At 43.7% G+C, this 22,948-nt stretch overlaps 2 protein-coding genes across 2 annotated transcripts in view; one reads left to right on the forward strand and one right to left on the reverse strand.

Annotated features, from left to right (window-relative positions):
- Nucleotides 1–463: 463 nt before the first annotated feature.
- On the forward strand, nucleotides 464–1,741 carry TMEM229A (transmembrane protein 229A). Its single transcript, XM_044276935.1, has one exon. The coding sequence runs from the start codon at nucleotides 532–534 to the stop codon at nucleotides 1,426–1,428; it is 897 nt and encodes a 298-aa protein (XP_044132870.1). The 5' UTR covers nucleotides 464–531; the 3' UTR covers nucleotides 1,429–1,741.
- A 15,852-nt stretch (nucleotides 1,742–17,593) lies between these two features.
- The window catches only part of LOC122927925 (ADP-ribosylation factor-like protein 8B-A), a 37,055-nt gene continuing 31,700 nt past the window's right edge, over nucleotides 17,594–22,948 (reverse strand). The window contains exons 6-7 of the mRNA XM_044280266.1: nucleotides 21,723–21,793; nucleotides 17,594–19,016 (exon numbers count right to left, since the gene is read on the reverse strand). Coding sequence (XP_044136201.1) covers nucleotides 18,967–19,016; nucleotides 21,723–21,793 — 121 coding nt within the window. The 3' untranslated portion in view covers nucleotides 17,594–18,966. The remainder of the gene's footprint in view (nucleotides 19,017–21,722; nucleotides 21,794–22,948) is intronic.

The following is a 22,948-nucleotide window of genomic DNA, read 5'->3' on the forward strand; positions in this document are numbered from 1 at the left end:
TATCATGCACTTAATCCGCCCCTGCCCACCAGTGGCAGACAGGAGGGCCCAGATGGTCTTCTGGGCAACGGCCCACCGGGAAATTTCCCTGTAAGGTCTATGGCCAATCCACCCCTGCCGATGAGGATACATTTTGCTTGTGATGTAATTTGTATTGGCAGACATGTCTTATGGTGTGAGATGAGGCCCATTATCGGTTGGAGAATATCTGACATGATGTAAAGGCTAAGCAGACCGATTCCCGTCACCTGAAGAGCTAGATGAGACCATTGGGTGACACTAGCATGTCATATCCCTTTAATTAGCTGTTGCTTCCTTTAAGCTTTGTGTGAATTGTCAGGCTGCTGTAGGTCAACCTGCAACATGATCCCAGATGCAGTAAGAGGCAGCGACTGAGAACAAAGCACGGTGGTCTGATGCCAGATCCTGGGCTTGAGGTGACTGTGGTGGGGGGTGGGCTTCCTTTGAGGAGGAGCGCTGAATGCAGTGCCAGGCGCCGGGTAGCACTATGCGGCTCTGACACTGGGCAGTATGGGCAGGAGGCGGCAGGTGGCGAGAGCCCGGGTGAAGGCTCCTGCAGTGCCCCTGCCAGTATGGATGAGGCTGTATTTCTATGGCATGCACGGCCTGACCCTGGATGTGCTGAGCTCCTGTATCCGCCGCTTCCTTCACAGCCAGGACTACCAACTGCTGGGCTTCTCCTCCCCATACCGCTGCCTGCTGCATGCCCTCGCCCACCTGGCCCTGGAGAAGATCTACCTGCAGAGGAAGAGCTTCCCGGACAATGCCCTGGCGTTCCACTTCGTCTTCTACCCCTCGGTCTTCGTGGGCCTGCAGATCCTGCTCCGGAAAACGCTGCTGCAGGGCTGCCCCCCGGAGCGGGCACTGAGTGCGGCCGAGCTGGGGCTGCAGTATGCCCTGGCCATCTACTACTCCCAGCTCTTCCTCCGGAGCTTCCTCAGGCTGCAGTACCAGGGAGGAGTGGGGCCCAATGCCGGGCACCGGCTGCCCCTCGCCCTGCGCTTCACCTTCTACGGGATGCACGGCTTCATGGATGAAGTCTTCTTCACGTCCGCCTTCAACCTGCTGGAGAAGCCGGGCAGCCCGGTGAGCGGGCACACGTCCCTGTGGTCCTTCTTCATGTACGGCAGCTGCAGCCTGATCGTGGAGAGGCTCTTCCTCTACCTGTGCTATGGCCGAGGCTGGGGGGCTTGGAGAAGATTCCCTGTCTACATCCTCTTCGTCTACACCTGGGAGTTCTCCTGGGGTCTAGGGCTTCGCACATGTAATGCTTGTTCCTGGGATTATTCTCATTACCCTCTGAACTTCATGGGCCTGGTGACCCTCATGTACCTACCAGGATGGATATTTCTTAGCTTCTACCAGGACCTGCTGTCCAAGGTGCTGCTCCGAATACGTTATGTATGAAGCCTGCTGAGGGATCTTGTGGAATGTTCTGATGGTGGAGACATCAGGTTACAAAACCTCTGACAGAACGCTGCTTGGACTTTCTAGGAGTGATAGGCTGTGGAACCTAAGAAACTTCTCCATTTTCACATCGAAGTTTCAGCTAACCAAGTGTTTTCTAATTCTCTGCAGTTGTAAGTAGAAGACCATGGCAGCTTCTAGCAGCTGGGCCAATGCAGTGTACCCACTTTGTCATCTGCCAATTCCTATTTTCTTACACAGAAAACTGCTTTATAATGGAAAGTGTTTCCTTCTACATTAAAGGTGGACCAATTCTAAAGGTTGTTTTATTCTTGTGCATAGAATGGGGTGGGATTTTCTACTTTCTAGGTCACATCCTCTCAGTTTTCAAGACCTCTGCTTGCTGTCATTCTATAGGAATCATCAGTAGGTACGCCCAGGAGATAATCTGTCCTGTTCATATGATGGACGTGGGTCTATTGTCCAGTACTCACAATGACGTCTACGATCTGATAGGGATTTATGACACAGTGATATCCTATCATACAGCCAGTTTGGGTCTGGGGAGTCGCGGTGGTCCGGGAGATGCGGCCGACACACGGGCTGAGTTTCCTGGACCGAATGCGGTTGTGTCAATCAGGACTAAGGGATCGTTATGGACCCACACAAGAATTAGCCCAATTGTCCTTCAGTATGACTAATCTTTGTGTTATTCTCCTGGAAAAAGGGGTCATGTCCATTATTTCTGTGGTGGTTTTTCTTTACCTGCCTCCCAGAAATCGGTGCAGAAATTTTCCGATGCCATTCACATGTATGGAACTAGCCTTACAATACAGTTATTAATTGGATGTCACTTTTTTGTATCTTCTCAGAAACTCATTCTGATAGCATGCTCTATCAATATCAAAGACATATGTGAAATTTTTAGCAAAATTGTAAATATATATATATATATATATATATATATATCACATAAACTCTATTTCTATTACATGTAATTATTATTCCTGCCAGAGGTTTCTGAAGAAAGGTCCATGCGGGTGTTACCAGATAGGGGTGTGTCCTTGCAGTCTGACACTATCCAATCAATGCTGCCAGTATCACCCAGTTGCAGATTCATTTATAACCTTCTAGTAGCAATAACTGAGGAATGGAACAGAATAAGGGCTCATGCAGACACCTGTTAATCAGCCGTTCCGTGCATTGGGGACCGCAATGTGTGGTCCCCAATGCACGGGCAACATCCGTGTGGATTCTGCAGACAGATCCAGACCCATTCAGCTTGAATGGGTCCGTGGTCCGTCCACATTACAAAACAGTAGTTCATGCACAATTTTGTTGCGGTGCGGAGGCATGGACAGAAACCCCACGGAAGCACTTAGGCCTCATGCACCCGTCCGTGCCCGTATTGCGGCCCACAAACAGCGGGTGTGCAATACACGGGCAGCAGCCGTGTGCACCCCGCATCATGGATGCGAACCCATTCACTTGAATGGATCCCCAATCCTTAAGGTCGGTGTTGAACGGAGGCATGGAACCCACAGAAGCACTACAGAGTGCTTCCGTAGTGTTTCTGTCCGTGCCTCCGCACCGCAAAAAAATAAAACTTGTTCTATTTTTTTTTGTGGTGCAGACGGATCACGGATCCATTCAAGTTGAATGGGTCTGGATCCGTCTGCGGAGCCTGCGCGGATGTTGCCCATGCATTGGGGATTGCAAATTGAGGTTCCCAATGCACGGAACGGCCGTCTGCATGAGCCCTTAGGATGAGTTCACACTTCAGTTATTTGGTCAGTGATTTCCATCAGTTATTGTGAGCCAAAACCAGTAATGAAACCTACACAGAGATACGGTATAACGGAAAGATTTCCTCCTGTTCTGTGTCTTTGACCCGCACCTGGTTTTGGTTCACAATAACTGATCAAATAACTGAAGTGTGAACTCAAATGTATTTTCTATCTGTGTCCATTCCGTTTTTCTTGCAGACCGTGTGCGTAACCATTAATTTCCATAGGTCCACAAAAAAACGATAGTTACTACACATTCATTCCATTTCCGTATGTCCGCATTACAGACAATGATAGGACTGTTCTATTAGGGACCAGCTGTTCTGTTCCGCAAAATATGGAATGCACACGGATGTCATCTGTATTTTTTGCGGATCGGTGTTTTGTGGACTGTAGAATACATACGGTCGTGTGCATGAGGCCTTATAAAAATAGATGTTCCAGGATCATTATTACATGAGAAATGTAGTTACTAAAACAGATGTTAGGAGAGGTGACAGGTCCGCTGTAAAAAATAAAAATACTGTCCTTTGCTATTTGCTGCAAACCAGAAAAGGTCAGAGGTCACAAGTGTCATTAAACCAGGTTATTTTTTTTTACTGAGCTTATTTTCTGTAAATATGTTAATGTGCCGGTCTGTCAGCCGATAGGATCCCTATCAACCCTATAACACTGCTAACTACACAGTCAAGTCCTACTAATCTGAGCACCAGGTAATATCCAGAGTAACCATCGTGTGCAGCACAGATAGCAGCTAGACGGATTGGGAGGGACTCTGTGAGGTCCTGGTAGGTTGTCACAGGTATCTGGATCCATGCTGACTGCAGTGCACTGCACAACTGCTGGAGGGTGTGTGGGGGAAGATCGATGGAGTGAACACGAAGATCGAGGTGGTCCCAATTGGGTTCAGGTCTGGGAAATAAGCGTCCAAGGTAGTACTAGCAAATCTTGGTCATGCTCTTCCATCCAATGTCAGACATTTATAGACATGTAACATGTCATTGTCTTGCTGGAGGATCCCATTCACCACATGGAAGACAATCACCATGTATGGGTGTGCGTGATCTGCAAGGATGGATTCATACCCAAGTCAATTGAGAGTGACTTCTACATGGATGAGTGGGCCCACATAATGCCATGAAAACAGCCCCCAGACCATAACGCTGCTACCACCAGCTTGTGTTCTTATAGCAATGGTGGCAGGGTGTTTCTTCTCTGATGTTTCTTGCCCAGAGAAGGCAACCCCATGCCAATCAGCGGAGGTCCAATTCCAATATTGACGTGAAAATTGAAACCTTTTCTCGCAATCTACTTTGTTAGAAGAGGTGCAGAGTCCCATACGCAGTAGGGTTCACCGAATTGTGGTTTTAGACACATCTGGGAGCCCTGGTTCATTTTGGGGGTGAGCTGCTTCACAGTAGCGTGTTGGTCTGCCCTCATGCACCTTCGTAGCCAACATTCACCTCCCACATCAATGGCACATGGTGCTCCACAGTTTCCACGTGACTTATTTGCAATGATGCCATTTGTCCACTCACGATACACTTTCACCACAACAGTATGTGAACAGTTCACAAACTACAGTTTCAGAAATACTGCCTCCCATGGCCCAAAACCAATAATCCTCCCTTTTTGCAACTCTGATAACTCACTGCTTTTACAGCACCAAGGTATATGTGTGCAGACAGCCTATCACACACCTTATATACCCACCAAGCCAGCTCGTGATTTCCTTCACGAGCTACACTCTGCCGACGTAGGTGATGAGGTATCCTCATGGAATGTTAAACCAAGCATACATGAGGAAAAGATCTTTAAAGGTTATGTCCACCTTTGGGAGCTCTCATTCTGAGCTGAAAAAAAAAAATTCTATTGGTCTTTATTAAAAATGTTGAGCCCTTCTCTATGCTGCCTCGAGATTCTCTAGTAGTATGCTCTGTATTTTTACTGTTTGCCATCAGGCAGCTCAGCTGATGGCTCCGTATTAGAGATGAGTGAATCGAATCCCGCGAAGTGGAGTTCGATCCGAATTTCAGGATAAATTTGTTTCGCCTTGAAGCTGAATTTCCTTGTGCTTTATGTTAGCGAATCCATTTAACCTGAAATAGTGTAAAAAACAAAAAAAATATCTAACTTACCGTCTCCATTTGCTCACGACGGGCCATCACCCACCATCTTGATTGAAGATCTCGGCTGAAATCCCATGCTATGGTGACGTATGACGTCACCACGCCGGTTGGCGTGATGACATAATCTCGCGCCGCGCAAGATTTCGTGCCAGATCTTCAAGCAAGATGGAGGCGGCCAGGCCATTGCAAGGAAATGGAGGCAGTAAGTTTCATAGAATTTTATTTTTATGTTAATCTTACACTGTTTTTACACTCAGATGCGGCGATCATGTATAAACGTGGCATCTGAGGGGTACAATGATGGAGAGCGGCGCTATCGCAGCTCCCTGGCATTGCACCCGCTACTTACAAAAAAAAATGCGCTTCATGATGAAGTAATTCGTCACAAAGCAAATTTTTTGGTAAAATTCAGCAAATCAGCAGAATCAAACTTTTCAAGAATTCGGTCATCTCTACTTCTTATCTCATGGCTCATTTCTTATCTTACTGATAAGAATGTGGCTTAAATTAAGTGTTTATGACCTTTTAGTAATTTAGAGATAGGCACAAGGTGAAAGAACAATTCACACAGCCAGTTAACCCTTTGTGACAGAACGGGGGAATATTTTTTAATAAAGACCAATTGAAAAAATGACTTTCAGTCCAAAATGAGTAAAATGCAATTATAAAAAAAATTGCACCTGAAGGTGTACATAGCCTTTAAGGCCTTATTCACACAACCATACTTTCAGTTCGCCTCTGATATGCATTTTTTGCAGATTGCACACATACTCTTACATTTCTATAGGTCAGGTATCTTCTGTGTGCTGTCCGCATCTGTTTGGTCATTTTGCTAATTATAGAACGTATCCTATTCTTGTCCGCAAGATAGGCAGTTCTACTAATGGGAGTTAAACATATTGTGGAATGCACACGGCCAGTATCCAAATTTTGCTGATTGCAGTCTGCAAATTGCATAACAGTCATACAGTCATGTGCATGAGCCCTAAGGCAGTGTTCACATGACTGCTATTCATTTCCATTGCTCTGCTTCATTCTAGGAGTAGAACAATAAAAATAATGGAAGTGCCGGAATCGACACCTAGCTGACCCTAGTGGCACAGAAAACCTTTGTCTATATGGGTTATGGTTGGGGATACAGAATTTAACGCCTTCCCGACATATGTCGTAATAGTACGTCATGGTGGCAGGTGCGTTCCCGCATTTTGACTGCACAAGACGATCGGCAGAAAAATAAAAAAAAATATGGCTTTCAGAAAATGGAAACACAAAAACATATTTTTTTTCAAAAATGCTTTATTATGTAAAACTGAAACAAACAAAGTAGACATATTTGATATCGCCGCGTCCGTAACAAGCTGCTCTATAAAGATAACGCATGATCTAACCTGTCAGATGAACGTTGTAAAAAATAAAAACTGTGCCAAAACAGGCATTTTTTTGGTTACCTTGCCTCACAAAAAACTTAATATAGAGCAATTAAAAATCATACTGAAAGATCACGATTGCCCGATGAACGAGTCTTTGCTCGTTCATCAGGTAATCGACGCCAGTATTAGACTGCCAGATGATCGCTAACGAACATTACGTGTTCTGATTGGGTCCGATCAGCGGCATGGGCCCGGCTGTTACTGACAACCAGGCCCCTGCTGTATCCATCGGCATAGCTGAAAAAGCCAAGGCAGGTGGATTAACCCTTAACATGCCACAGTCAGCGATGACTGTGGCACGTGCATGTTTTACAGAGGGGGAGGGATCCCTCCTTTGCCCAATGAGCCTCACGCTCTGCATTGCTCCTAGGGGACTGGGTCTCCTAGGCAACTGTCAGCTTCTTACACTGTAATACACTGACAGTTCAATGCAGCATGTATTTTCCTGCAGTAAAACAGGGATTAAACCCTGAATAGCTGAAGTCCCACAGTGGGACAAAAATAACAATAAAAAAAAAGTGTTCAAGTAAAGTTTCAAGTAAAAAAAAAAAAAAAACTCCCTTTCATCTTATAAAATCATGTACAGTAAAAAAAAATAAAAATGCAGACATTAGGTATCGCCACATCTGTAGCGACCGGCTCTATAAAAATGTCACATGATCTACCCCTTCAGGGGTAAAAACGGTGCCAAAATAGAATTTTTTTTGGTCACCTTGCCTCACACAAGGCAAAATAACAAGCGATCAAAATGTCGTATGCACCCCAAAATGGTACCAATGAAACCGATCTTAATCACCGTAAAAATAAAAAAATATATATGGCTTTCAGAAAATGGCAACTCAAAAATACACATATACGGTATCACAGCGTCTGGCTCTATAAAAATGTTACATGATCTACCCCATCAGGTGAACGCTGTTAAAAAAAAATAAAAAAATGCCAAAATGGCCATTTTTTGGTCACCTTGCCCCCATAAAAGTGTAATATCGAATGATCAAAAAATCATATGTATCAAAAAATGGTACTAATAAAAACATCTGTCTTTCTGCAATAAACGAGTCCCTACACAGAACAATCTGCAGAAAAAAATAAGAAATGTAGCTTTCAGAAAACGGAGACATAAAAAACATTTTTTTTTGTGTAAATGTATAAAACTAAAATATATAAGAAAACAGACAATTTTTTTAAACAGAAAATTGTACAAAGGACAAAAGTATGATGACGGATTCACGTAGGTAATTGAAAGTAAAATGTTGTAAAATGACATAACATTAAAATTTGAAAGGAAAAGAATCATGTAGCAACTAATAGCACATGTATATTTAGCACTTCAAGTAGGCTCTGCATAACAAAGTGTTAACATAAGCATTCTTAGGAACTGTTTGGAATACCATTCTAAAAACAGCGCTGTGAGATACGTCTGCACTTCTAGTAAAAATTTGGCATGACTGTATGCAAAGAAGAATGTACAAAAAGTACAATAAAAGACCACAAGAATTAAAAAGAGAGATAGAGAAATAAAAAATACGATTTATTGTATGGGGTGGTAGCAATACAAACAGAAGAAAGGGAAAGAGAGAAGTCAGAGATATATAGAAAGAGATATGTATAGAGGTATACAGATCCAAACATTGAGACAGATTATAATGTCCTGTATGTCCCTGAGGTGCGAAAGTCTTCCTGGGGGCCCCAAATCTTCAGGCATCGTGTGTGTTTCTGGGGGGTATGGGCTATCAGTTCCTCCATTCTTTGATATAACATTACTTCCTCAAACCATTCCTCGAGCGTTGGGGAGACCCATCAATTTCCAGTGTCAAGGAATCACTGCCTTCGCCGCTTGGATGAGAAATTTGAGCAGTGAATTTTTATATGCAGGGATAGTGAGGTCGAAAAGGTATAGGAGAAAGGCTTCTGGTGTGTTTGGCATTGGGAAACCTGTTATTTTGAAAATAGCCTTGTGGACCGAGTCCCAAAACGCTCAAAGTGCCGAGCATTGCCACCAAATGTGTAGAATCGTGCCCTCCGCTGTCCCACACCTCCAGCATCTGTGTGTGACTGAGGGATACCATTTATGTACCCTGTTTCCCCGAAAATAAGACATACCCATAAAATAAGCCGTAGCAGGGTTGCGGCTTATATGCTCAATATAAGACATACCCCGAAAATAAGCCATAGTGATGGGAGTGGCTATGTACCGGCGCAGAGCGGTAAAGAAGACGTGGGCAGCCGTTCTCATCTGCCACATCGTGACATCCGCTGTAGGTGCTGTCTCACCTACAGTACCCCATTGTGACAGGTGCTGTCTGATCTGCCCCACATCTGTAGGTGACGGGAGAGTTGTAGGCAGCCCCATCAACACGGTCGGCTCCCTCTGTCAGGTCCCGGTCGTTGTGTGCACAACACGCTGAGGGAGAAAGTGAAAGTAAAAGTCTCATCAGCATCAGTGTGCAGATTCACTGGATCCCTGATAAATAAGCATAGTGGGTTTTTTTCCGGAAAAATATAAGACAGTGTCTTATTTTCGCAAACACGGTAGCAGTGTCAGTACCCTGTACCACCGGGACAGGATCTTATAGCAAGTCTCTTGTGCTCTTGTGGCTAACAGTGCTTTGTGTGAAAATTTTTTACATCTGAGCCAATGAGAAGAGGACAACTGGATACCTAAATCCCCTCCATATGTTGCACAGAATGGAGGAGGCAGGGAGGATCTCTGCTGTAGGAGTAGTTTATATATAAAGGATATGTCTCGAGACCCAGCCGAGGGGCTCAGACAGGCTTGTTCGAAGACTGTCAAATTCCTTGTACAATTATGCGAAGCGAGCAAGGAAGTGAAAAAATGCCAAAGTTGGAGATATTCAAAGGTATGTTTTGGTGTGGGGGGGTGTATTACCTAATATAAAGGTTAAAAGTTTCAAGGGAGTCCCCACGAGAACCTGGCAGAATCGAAGAGGGGAGGTTTTTGTGCCTGTGAGAAACGGGTTAGGGGCTGCTCCGGGGGGGGGGGGGGTAGATGGTGATCAAAAATGTGAGATGTGAGTGAGGAGTCCCTGCGGATCTATGAGAGAAAGCTCTGAGCTGATACCCCCAAGAATGGCAAATGTATGGTTCGAAGTGAAGGAGAGAGCAGATCGCCCTGTCCTCAGAAAGCTCCGCAGCCACGGGAGAGAGGTCAATGCTAAGGGCGGCAAGTCTCTTGCTATGTTAACCCACGCTTTCTGTGAAGAAAGCAGGAACATGTCCAAAAGGCTGGAATATGCTGTGGAATGGTAGTATAACCTGCAGTCCGGGAGACCAACCCCACCCAAATCCTTAGCTCGGGTCAGAGTTTCCCAGCGTATTCGTGGTCTCCCGGAGGACCATACAAATTTCGAGAAACATTTACGAATCTGGGTCCAGAAAGAGAGGGGGATCCGGATAGGGATGGTCTGTAGGAGGTAAAGAAGTCTGGCCAGAAGATTCATTTTTAATATGCTAATCCATCCGAACATTCAGGGCATGGGATTTGGACATGTTGATCTTAAAATTAGACCACGTCCCAAATCGAGACAGTTCCGACTGTAGACATGGAAGAGAGATGCGGGAGTTGGTGACATACAACAGTAGGTCATCCGCAAAGGCCGCACACTTGTACTCCTGGTTACCTGCCTGGATACCCTGGATATCGGGGTTATCACGAATTGTTGCCATTAGATGTTCTATAACCAGGTCATATAATAAAGGAGACAGTGGGCAACCTTGGCGTGTGCCATTATGGATGGAGAAAGGGGGAGAGAGAGTCCCATTGATTTTTATCCTTGCTGACGTTGTTTGGTATAAGTTAAGTATCTTAGACATGAACCAGGGGCCTAAGCCAATATGTGCAAGGGTAGAGCGTAGGGAGGGCCATGAGATACGGTCAAAGGCCTTCTCTGCATCGAGAGATAGGACCATAAGGGGTATATTGTGAGTTTTAGCATAATGTATAATGTCCAAAGTCTTGAAGCTGTTGTCCCTGGCCTCCCTTCCCGGCACAAACCCCACCTGGTCTAAGTGAACAAGAGATGGCAAAAACACCTTCAAGCGATTTGCCAAGAGTTTAGCGTATATTTTAAGCTCCACATTTAAAAGAGAAATCGGGCGATAACTCGCACACATCTGGGGGTCCTTATCAGGTTTGGGAATGACCGCTATATAAGCTGCAGTGAACTGTGCCGGAAAGGGAAGCCCAGACGACACCGTATTGAAGACCCGGAGAAGGAAAGAGGTTACTTTTTCTGAGAATACCTTGTAAAACCTTGCCATAAACCCATCTGGGCCCGGACTCTTACCCCCGGAAGATATTTAAATACTTCCTGAAGCTCTCCAACAGTATAGGGAGCCTCAAGGCTGCCTGATTACTCCGCCTTCAGCTTGGTGGCAGAAGATAGGGGCAAGTCCCCTGGCTCAGAGTCATACAAAGCAGAATAAAAAGAATGGGAAGTGCAATGTCTGGAGTAGTATGTACCAGTACATCCTGCTGGTCTTAATGACCTGGATGTGAAAACTGCCATTTGACCCCCTGAGGGCTCTGGCCAACATGCTCCCACTTTTGTTACCTAATTCTTAGAATTTGCTATGGCAAGTCTGGATCATTTTTTGGTATGAGCATTCCAGTAAGCGTTTAGCTTCTAGACGGGCATCCTAGAGATCTAGTAAAATAGCCTGAGTAAGTGCACACCTGTGAGCCAGCTCCAAAGAGGCAACCTTTTGTAGGGCAATAGAAAGATTATGAGCTCTCTCCCTTTTGATGCGAGTCCCATGTTTGACCAAAACATCCCGTATCAAACATTTGAGAGCCTCCCATTGCAGAGGCAGAGGGGTGGCATCTGTCAGGAGGTAGGCCAGAAAATCTGTGATTGTCTGGGATACCTCAGCGGCACATACTGAATCAAGAAGGAGAGTAGATTCGTAGATTCTAACCAAGTGAGAGCTTGATGTTGGATCAGGATATAATCTATGCGACTATAGGATGAATGTGGCGAGGAGTAAAAGGTGTAGTCCCTGTCTGCAGGGTGTTTTATACGCCAGGGATCGCTAAGCTGCAGTTGCAGGAAGGCTTTCTTAACCTTCCTTATTGCCTGGTAAGAAATGGCCGCACGTCCTGAGAAATTGTCTAGGGTGGGATCGAGAGTGAGATTCAAGTCTCCACATAAGATAACCGTGCCTCTTAGCTTGGGGAGGACCTTGTCGACCAGGTCAACTAGGAAGGTAACCTGATTTTAATTAGGGGAATATAAGTTTAAGAAAGTAAATTCCCAGCCACCAATACCTAAGGAGAGGATCAGGTACCTGGCGTCCGGGTCGACCACACAGTCCAGCAATTGGTAAGTCAAGGATGTGTGAATTGCTATGGCAACTCCTATGGACTTGTTGAGTTTATTATTTGCAACATGCCAGGTACAGACCCCTCCCTAAAATGCGTTTCCTGAAAGCAAACAATATGTACCTTTTGGCTATGAAAATGATGAAGAACCTGATGTCGTTTCTGAGGTGTGTTAAGGCCTTTCTCATTGAATAACGCAATTTGTAGCACAGGAGTGATGCTTGAAAATTTGCGCTCCAGGCCGCATCATGGAGTCTGGGCTGTGAGAGGCGGTAGAAGGGGGCAGTAGGGCAATGGAGGATGGTAGCAGGGAGGGAGAGGGTATTGGAAGGCATGCCTGAGAAGTTATGCTGTCCTTATCCTTCAGGTGGTCTGCCTCTTCCACAGTGCTGGCAGGTGCTGTGGTTTCTTGCTCGTCCTGCCGAAGCGGGAGTGGGCCGCCATTCTGCGCTTCTGGCGCCAGGACAGCAGCGTAACCGGGATGTATGTTGGTCCCGGTGGAGATCCCACTGTCAGGCGGCGCAGAACAGGAGCGGAGATGTCTTGCGTGTGGGGGATCGCGTCCACGAGGGCCAGATGGAGGATTTAGCAGGGCGTGTTGTAAAGGAGCCTCCGCCATCTTGGACGGAGCTTGTCCGGTCTGTCGGCATACTTTCTTCAGGGCCGGCCTGTTTTGCAAAGTATGAACACAGGTCGCCCTGGTATGCAGCGAGGGGAGCAGATACAACTTCACATTTTATCAGGTCTAAGTAGATATTACTGATTGGTGCACTAAGTATTGTTGTGACATCACAGCCCTATGTCTGTAGCATGTATGTATGGACAGCAGAAGCTATCAGCTACACTATATCAGGATATAACCTACACTATCTCCCACTATCTATCTGTATTATATATGAGCTAACTAATTAATTAACTATCCAATGTAATGACACAGGAAAGCAGAGAGCACAGCAATAACACTGCCGTCTCTCTCAGAAAGGCAAAATACTGCATACAATAACTGCTGGGGAGGTTCTTCTATAGTAAGGGGGTAGGCAACTTTCCTATTGGTTGCTAGGGATGTTGCTAAGCTCTGACAAAGACATTGCAGCCTTCTCATTGGCCCACAAGCAAGAAGAAGAGAGGGATCATGAGTTCAGATGAAAAAAATAATAATCTAGAATATTCGTGAATACAAATATATAGCACTATATTCTAAATCTTCGCGAATTCTCGAAGTGGTGATATTCACAATTAAACCTCACAATTTGAATATTCGTGCCAAACACTCCCTGTCAGAACTCCGTAAAAAAAAAAAAAAAAAAAAAAAAAAAAAAAAAACGGTGTCAGAACAGACATTTTGTGGTTACCTTGACTCACAAAAGGCGTAATATTAAACGATCAAAAATCACATGTACAACAAAATAGTACCAATAAAATTGTGTTCTTATTCTGTAGTTTCCAAAATGGGGTCACTTTTTGGGGATTTCCACTCTTAGGGTGCATCGGGTGGTTTACAAAGTCACACAGTCCGTAAAGATCCCATAGATTATAATATTATTCTATTGTTGTCTATAGTACAAGCGATCAGAAGATCACATAAACAAGTCCCCTAAGGGGACTGAAATTACAGTAAAGTGGTTTAAAAACTAAAAATTCCTTCTTGGATGTTTTTTTTTTTTTTTTTTTCAATGTTACCTCATTTGCTGTTTTATCATGCGGTTGCTGTCCCATCATGCTTTAGGGCAGTGAGAAGTGTCCTGACATCAGCAGATCATGTGACACTAACCACGCCCTTTGTTCTTACCAGTGACGCTTCCTAAGTCCTACATTACAAGGCTCCAATGCAGGATGTGACCTACAGCAACTGAATCTCAAATCAGATTTGCCACTGGGTGCAATGGTAGCCTAATAATTTTTGATAAATGGTGGTAATTGGGGAAAGTGATATAACAGCAGTATCTGTTGGGCAGGACACATTTATTTTAAAGCACAACCCCTATAATCACTAACATACAGTACATTTACCTGTATGGATGTCCGTTTAACCCCTTTCCAACTGCCTCACGTACATTTACCTCAGTGGTCAGGTATTTAAAAATACTGCTCGTGAGCACAGTGGGTGCCATAGCCGCCAGGTGCCTGCTGTTTTAAACAGCAGGCACCCGGGACTAATCTGTGCGATCGACAATTAGGTTAATCACACACATTTAATGCATCAGATGTTGGGGTCAAAAACCAGGAACACGTGCAAATGATCTGAGGCTGCTGCACATAAGTTCTATGGATAGCCAGTCTGTGGCAGGGCTCTATAGGAACATAGTGTAATTCTCATAGAATCCAATGCTAATGCAAAAGTGTAAAAAAAAAAATAAAAAAAAATGCGGTAATTGCTTAAATGACAGCACCCATGCGAGTAGTATCTCCCATGCAGACCGGAAACCTGAGAAGATAAAAAGGTTCACACAGACTTAAAGGGGTTGTTTGGGTTCAGCTCATACCCACATTTTCACCCAGGCAGCCACCCGATTTGAGCATCGGACCAGTTCATGCTCAGATGCTCTCCTTTTCCCTGCGCAAAAAGACATTTTGTGGAGTTCCGGTGACGAACCGGGCTCTCTTTAAGGCTGCCAGACGGGGGCTTCTGCCCAGCAGTGAGCCCGGTGACATCACTGGCGGGCGGGCTTTAGCGCTGCTCTAGCCTGTAAAACTGGTAGGGCAGAACCAGAGCCCGCCAATCAGAGCCGATGACGTCACTGAACACACTGCCATGCGGTGTGTTCAGTGACGTTGTCGGCTCTGATTCTACTCCATGGGTATGAACCCGGACATACCCATAATTTCACCAAGGCAGCCCCACTGTTCCGTTATTGATTCAGTCATAATAGAAGTCTATGGGCTGCAAAACGGATCTGTCCCGTTTACGTTATGCAGGAGTGGTAACAGAATCCATAACGCTGTGAGAGGCTCCGTATGGCTACATGAACACACAGTACCAGCAAAGTGTAGGAGATTTCACAAATCCCATGTACACGTATTTTTTAATGAGTGAGTGAGATCTGAGGCAAAACCATATGAAATCAAGTTTTTGGTGCAGAAACACAAATCTGCACCGATTTTCTGTTTACAAGTCCGCACCCGTGTGCAGGTAGGGGGAAGAGCAGTTTTGTAACCTCTGAATACCCCTATTGTAGCCTAGGACAGTTGTAAAAGGTGTTCCCATCAAGACCAATTTGTTGGCTACTAAAAAGGCTTTGGCGTTGAAAACTGACAACTACCTTTATGTTCAGAAGGTGGGTTACACATCTACATTTGTCAATGTTGGTGGCTACACAACTGATAATTCGGTCTTGATTATACACTGTGGGGCAAGGCGATTCATGACACATTGTAAAAACATCTGAATATATGGTGGAAGCCAGAAGCTTGAAAGCAAAAAAAAAATATCTTTTGCCCAAACAACATTTGAGGTAGATCACCATTCTAAGGCACTTCACTGTGGGCCGTGATACTTCAGGGCTGGCAAGATCCCATATAAATAGCAATTTACAGGGGGATTTCTAGCAACCAGGGTGCAAGCTTCAAATTTCCACCAACCACCACTTCCAACGGCACATACACAGATACCTACCGCTCCGTGGTCTTCTGCCGGCGTATAGTGTCAGGACGTATTGCACTATGACCTGATGCTGTGCGACGTCAGGTCACAGTGCAGAACTGAAGGAAGGGTGTGCTGGATCTACAAGTGGCAGCACTGTCCAGAGTAGGAGAGGTAAGTTATTTTGTGTGATCTGATGTCTGATTAAGGGGCTATTCATATGACCATATTTTTAGTTTATGTGACCTGTCCAGTCCACATTTTTTTTGCAGCTTGCATGTGGACCCATTCATTTCAACGGGGCCGCAAAAAAAAAAAAAAAAAAATGTGAACAGCACATATCCGTATATATGATTGGGCAGCAATCAGTGTTTTGCAGATCCGCAGTTTGCAGCCAATAAAACGTAGTTGTGTGAATACCGCCTAAAATTTGAGAGTCTGATCTGAGGTCTGATGAAGATTGCTGGTGGGTCTGATAGGAGATCTGATTAACAATGGGGAAGGGGAGGGGGGTCTGACCTAGGTGTCATTTGGTGTGCCTTATAGGCAAAAAATATGGTAAATTAATTGTCTTATGTATCTCCCTATACAGGTTGTCCAGTTCTTCACAAGTAATAGTATATCCTCAGGCTAGGCCATCACTACATTATCGCCAGGGCCCGACAGCCTGCATCCCTGCTGATCAGCTGTTGTACAGCATCTTCAGTGCCGGAACTAGACAGGTCCATCCATTGTGCAGTATAAAAAGCTGGTTAGTGAGTGGGAACAGCACTGCTGTAACCAGCTCCTTCCAATGCACAATGGATGGAGCTGTGTAGTTTGGAGCCACTGCAGAACAGCTGAGAGGCTCACTGTGATCTTCACACCCCTGCCTATCCTGAGGCTAAGCCACCATTTATAAAAGGAGTGGACAACCCTGTTAAAATACACCACGAGCTACATTTAATGTAGCCTAGGTCAGGCATGCTCAACCTGCGGCCCTCCAGCTGTTGCAAAACTACAACTCCCAGCATGCCTGAACAGCCTACAGCTATCAGCCTACAGCAGGGCATTATGGGAGTTGTAGTTTCAGAACAGCTGGAGGGCCGCAGGGTGAGCCTGCCTGGTCTAGGTACTCCACAATAATGGAAGTCTACTTACCTGTACTGCCCATGAGATCAGATGCCAAATCGACATCAGTTATGTGTACAAAATGCTATTAGTCACCTCTGTATGCTGATCTCTTCCTTTCTTTGGTGCAATGGCCAATACAACATACAGGGAGCTGAGCATTAGTATTAACGTTGGTTCATGCAGTCTTAGCAGTAGGATGTCGCCATCACTTACGCTCTATGGTTTCACATGTATTATTTTGTTACTGATCATTTGGATTTAGAACACTAAATTCATTATAAAATAATATCCAGTGCACTGCAGTAAAAGTGAATAGAAAAGTTGTTTTCTAGCTGTACTGTTTTCAATACACTTTTTTGGTGGTGGGAGAGTCATATGCCTCTGGGCTTGTGCCAAGTGAACTTTCAAGACCCTAGCAATGCCCCTGGCCATTTCTTAATATTACATTATTATGCGGGGGGTTGGCTACAGAGAAAAATTATAGTTATATACTGATGCAACATTGCTATGCCAGACGGTACCTACAAAAGGAGAGAGTTACCTGCTCTTTATTTTCCTCCGATCTGGCTTTCCTGGAGCCTGTACCATGATGAGACAGGGGAAGTGTCTCGGACTACCCCAGCTAAAAAGCAGGCCCCAGGGGAAATAAATGTTGGGTAACCATATCCGTACGTTACATATGCATTTCAGTTGTGTTAGAATGATATACATTACATATGTGTTTGACGCATACAACCTTTAAATGCTATTCGAGAGCAGCAGTGAAGAAACAGTATCAGTAGGGATCACAGAAAATCTCTCCTTTTTATTGAATCAAAGTTCATCTTAACAGTTGATAGATGTTGACATGCATGGACAATACTTCATAGAGATTCTTCAGAATTTATTACCATGGTATACTACAGCTGAGTTTTGTGCCTTAGGGCAGCTTGTTATAGGCACGATCATTTTTCACTACATTCACATACTGGACTACAACAGCAATACCACAAATAGTAAACTAAAGAACGCACTATCTGGTATGTATTTCCAGGATATTCATTACTGCCTGAAGGACAAAGGAAGGGTCATGGGACATGAAACCTGGCCCTCCTAAAGTGCTTATTCCATACTGGTGGCATGTCTGGTGACCCAACAGAAGCCGGTCGCTTTGTGTAGTCCACACATGATTTCATTTAGAATTTACAACAATCTGCAGGAAACAGCCGTAGATGGCAGGGAGTGATTTATAGTTAAAAGGAAAAAAAATAAAAAATTAAAAAGAAAGGGAAGTGAAGGGAAATGGGCGATATCAAGAGAAAGGGCTTTTTAGAAAGAGGACATCGCTGGAACATTTGCATAGGGTATAAAAAGTTTTAAATCAAACATTTCACATGGAATACAATTATTATTTTTTGTTTGTTTTTTACATTTCATTAAAGAAATGTTAAATCTGAAGTGGAAACTGATACTACACAGGCTGTAAACCCAATTAGCTGTAGATTTACCAACAATGATTGAACTTCTTAAGAAAATACCTTTGGCAGACACACATTATTATGCATAATATATTTAAGGCAACCCCGATGAGTTCTAGTAATATTTACAGCAACTGAATTAAAAAGTGTCCAAGGCAAATACGTACACATTCATAATCATCTCATCATTTGTTTTTACTACAAAGATAGATATCAGGATTTGGTAAATTGAAGCACGGTCACGTGTAGCTTACATACATATGCAATACATAAATCCAGAATACATGGTTGTAATGGAGCAGTCATTGCACAAAAGAGTAAATTCAGTATGCACTGGCAGGAAAATGCACTTCTGTGTTAACCCATATTGCATAAGGGCCCTCTTACCGTCCGAGTATAGACAAAAAAAAAACTGTACATGGCTAAATTTCACTGTGCATCACATACTACTGAACAGAAGTCGATACATGTCGTCCTATACACAAGTGCTAAAAGGGTCAATAATGCAGACTATAAAAAGATCCACAAACCACATTTCCAATTTTTCGAGAGAAACAAAAACAAAGCATCAAAAACCAGCAGTTAAACCTTGCATAAACTGCTCCAAATGATGTGTGAATCCCAGTAGCAGCCATCTTTCTGCCACCATGTAACAGGCAGAATGGAAAAGATATTGGGAAAGATGGTTTGGTGGTGGATCTTCAGTAATGTCTGGACTTGGAATGCTGAATAAGCCACTGCAATGTGATGTCTGAAACAGAAGACCATAAAGACCATTTTTACTCAGCAGGACAACATACTGTATTTTTCGCTTTATAAGACTCACTTTTCCCCCCCCAAAAGTGGAGGGAAAATGTCCGTGCGCCCTTATAAAGTGAATACTAGCGAGCGCTTCCATACGGAATAGTATCCATTGGGAGCATTGAGGGAAGCGCCGCAAGTGCTCTGAAATACTCACCCTCCCAGTCTTTATTCACGGGGCCGGTGCTTCACTGTCCTGACCTGCGTACAGCGTCAGGACGTAGTGCGCGCACTATGACTTGACAGCGTAGGCCGGGAATACAGGGAAGCGCGACTTCTGCCGGAGGTAGAGAGGAGTCGCGGCGCAGGATAGGTAAGAGAATTTTTTTTATTTTATCTGATCTGAGGTCTGATGGGGGTCTCACTATGTGGGCTGATAAGGTCTGATGGGGTTCTGACATAAAGGGCTGATGTTATGTCCTGATATGGGGGTCTGATCTGATGTCCTGATATTTATGGGGGTCTGATCAGAGGATCTTAAACCTGGGGTGTGTCTTATAAAGCGAAAAATACGGTACTTTAGCCAAGGTAAAAAAAAATACAAATGACACACAAGGCTCATAAAGGTTAGGGATGAAGATAAGCAGTAGTGCTATGTCACAGGCTTTGCTGCAACTATTTTAGTCACAAGGGTAACATAAGGGTACCAATTATACCTTACATATAAATTAAATGATCATTTAAAAAGGGGTTATCCAACCCCTATAATGACCCCCCTGATGCCCGGGCCCCTCGGATTATACTTACCCCGCTCTCCGGCACCCGCGTCACTCCTGATGCATCTCCCACGATGCTAGGGAGGCTCATCCCCGTCGGACTGCTATTGGCTACCCCAATCACCAGATGTTTTGATCAGTGCGACAGGGAGATGCAGTATGAATGAGATACCACTGCACACCTGAGTGCGCAATGGGTATCCCATTCATATTGGACTTTGGATTCTATCTACTCCACTTAGCACCTCAATTTCCCTGGACACTGAGTGCAGCCCAGGGAGATGCAATGTAAGCCATGTGGGTATCAGGAGTGACTCTGGTGTCAAGGAAGCAGCCATTAGAACTGTATAAACATTGTCTGAAGACAAATGTGATTGGGATTGCAATTCACACCCAGACATGGTCCACAGACTAGATCTGCACAGCTTCTGGAAATGTGGAATTAAAGTAATCCATCCATTTCTTTAGTTCCATCCCCTTCAAGTATATCTGTACCCACAGAGTGCCATGTGTTGACTCAATTCTTGCATGCATACATTCCACAGACTATGCCCACCAGAACACTAAAATGAATGTTGTTGGTAAAACAGCTGTGTATTTGTAAAATCGTGCAGCCATTAATAATTTGGATGCCACACAGATCTGCAGTAAAACCACAAATCATGGCCTTAGCATTGTGGCCATGGTGACTACTTCAAATATGTGGCCACAGGATGAAAAAGGCGCTCATAGGGTAAATAAGTAAAGAAGAATCAGCGTCCTTCAAATTAAGGTGAATATGTGATGCTCACCTGTTTAGGTTGCACTGAATTGGGTGCAACCGTGATGAAGGTCCGCTGGATGAACTAGGTATCAGGTTGGAGGTGCCGTGTCCAAAAGAACCTAGGGCAAGGGCCAAGTCTGCCATACAGCATTGTACTACGTTGTCAGTAAAAGCGACAGAGGAGCATTAACCTGCAGCTGCAGCACACCAGGTAACTTCCCCCATCCAAAGTCCGCACCCAGAGCCACATCCATTTATTGCCATTTCCTCCAACCACCAAAACAATGCACTCACATCTACTTATGATGTCAACATCCATTACATACCGACCAATCACGTTCATCCGCAGGAACTAGTCACAGTTCGTGGCTCCATTATCTAATGTTATTAATCTGTTTATCTTTTTTATCCATTTATTTTTTAATCCTTCTATTTATGTATTTACGTACCAATTGATACACCCCACCTGACCCATATAATTTAACATGGGAATACATATGAATTAACCGACTTCTAGCTATTTATGTATGAATTCAGGCTTACATACACAATTTCATATGACGACATATGAAAACGGATTCTTTTTATCAAACTGTTGTGTTTTTGCGAACCATTACCTATACACCTACGCATTCATTTTCTTGGATGCTTATTCCTTATAGGCCCCTTTCCTCTAGAGTCTTTATCCATCCAGAGAGATATAGAATATAAAAAAATATTTTTATATATATTTTTTTCTCTTCTCTTCTACATTTTGTCTTTTGAACATAGCACTTTATTTCATTGTACTATTTTAATTGAAAGATATTTCCACTCCTCATTTTATTTTTAGTTCTGATTTTCAACTATTATTATTGTGAGTTTTATCAAACCCTCGCTTTTTATACCTACAATTTTTCTCCCCCTTTTGAGTACAAATTGTACATGTATTTACATGTTTATGATTTATGTTTCTTGTAGACTTGATAAAGGGGTCATGCGCACCCCGAAACGCGTTGTCTCTCAATAAACCTGTATTTTTCCAATCCGGTTGCAATTTGCGCCTCACATCCACCAGCTCGCCAGACCACAAAAGCCGTGACGGGCACCGTCATTATGTTGACTACCTGTTAGGGCTGTACCCTTATGGTTGTAGGTGAAAAGTATGAAAAATTCTAATTTAATAAGCAAAAAATACCTATATTATCTTTCTCTTTACAGGAAATAGAATAACAACAGATTTCTCGATCTTGAATCGCTGAAAGGTGTCTGTGGAGAAACACAAAAGCAGAATAATAATTATCCCAGGTAAAAGCAGTAGATTAGTGAAATTATTCTCTCATAGGTGGTATTGGTATGAACAAACACAATACACTGAAACTAGCCATCAATTGATACAAGTCTATATACTGTATAACAAGAGAGCCTAGAGATCCAAATGCATGTTAGTTAACCACTTCAGCCCCGCTAGCTGAAACCCCCTTAATGACCAGGCCACTTTTTACACATCGGCACTACACTCCTTTCACCGTTTATCGCTCGGTCATGCAACTTACCACCCAAATGAATTTTACCTCCTTTTCTTCTCACTAATAGAGCTTTCATTTGGTGGTATTTTATTGCTACTGACATTTTTACTTTTTTGTTATTAATCAAAATGTAACAATTGTTTTGCCAAAAAATGACATTTTTCACTTTCAGCTGTAAAATTTTGCAAAAAAAAAAAATGACATCCATATATAAATTTTTCGCTAAATTTAGTGTTCTACATGTCTTTGATAAAAAAAAAAAAATGTTTGGGTAAAAGTTAGAGTTTACAAACTATGGTACAAAAATGTGAATTTCCGCTTTTTGAAGCAGCTCTGACTTTCTGAGCACCTGTCATGTTTCCTGAGGTTCTACAATGCCCAAACAGTAGAAAAACCCCACAAATGACCCCATTTTGGAACGTAGACACCCTAACGTATTCGCTGATGGGCATAGTGAGTTCATAGAACTTTTTATTTTTTGTCACAAGTTAGCGGAAAATGATGATTTTTATTTTAATTTTTTTCTTACAAAGTCTCATATTCCACTAACTTGCGACAAAAAATAAAAAATTCTAGGAACTCGCCATGCCCCTCACGGAATACCTTGGGGTGTCTTCTTTCCAAAATGGGGTCACTTGTGGGGTAGTTATACTGCCCTGGCAATTTAGGGGCCCATATGTGTGAGAAGTACTTTGCAATCAAAATGTGTAAAAAATGGCCTGCGAAATCCGAAAGGTGCTCTTTGGAATGTGGGCCCCTTTGCCCACCTTGGCTGCAAAAAAGTGTCACACATCTGGTATCGCCGTACTCAGGAGAAGTTGGGGAATGTGTTTTGGGGTGTCATTTTACATATACCCATGCTGGGTGAGAGAAATATCTTGGCAAAAGACAACTT

Source organism: Bufo gargarizans, chromosome 2 (assembly GCF_014858855.1).
Source record: "Bufo gargarizans isolate SCDJY-AF-19 chromosome 2, ASM1485885v1, whole genome shotgun sequence".
In the NCBI taxonomy this organism is placed as follows: domain Eukaryota; kingdom Metazoa; phylum Chordata; class Amphibia; order Anura; family Bufonidae; genus Bufo; species Bufo gargarizans.

What these genes read in the sequence shown, in the direction of transcription:
- TMEM229A (XM_044276935.1), top strand. Translation starts at nt 532, where the DNA reads ATGGGCAGGAGGCGGCAGGTGGCGAGAGCCCGGGTGAAGGCTCCTGCA.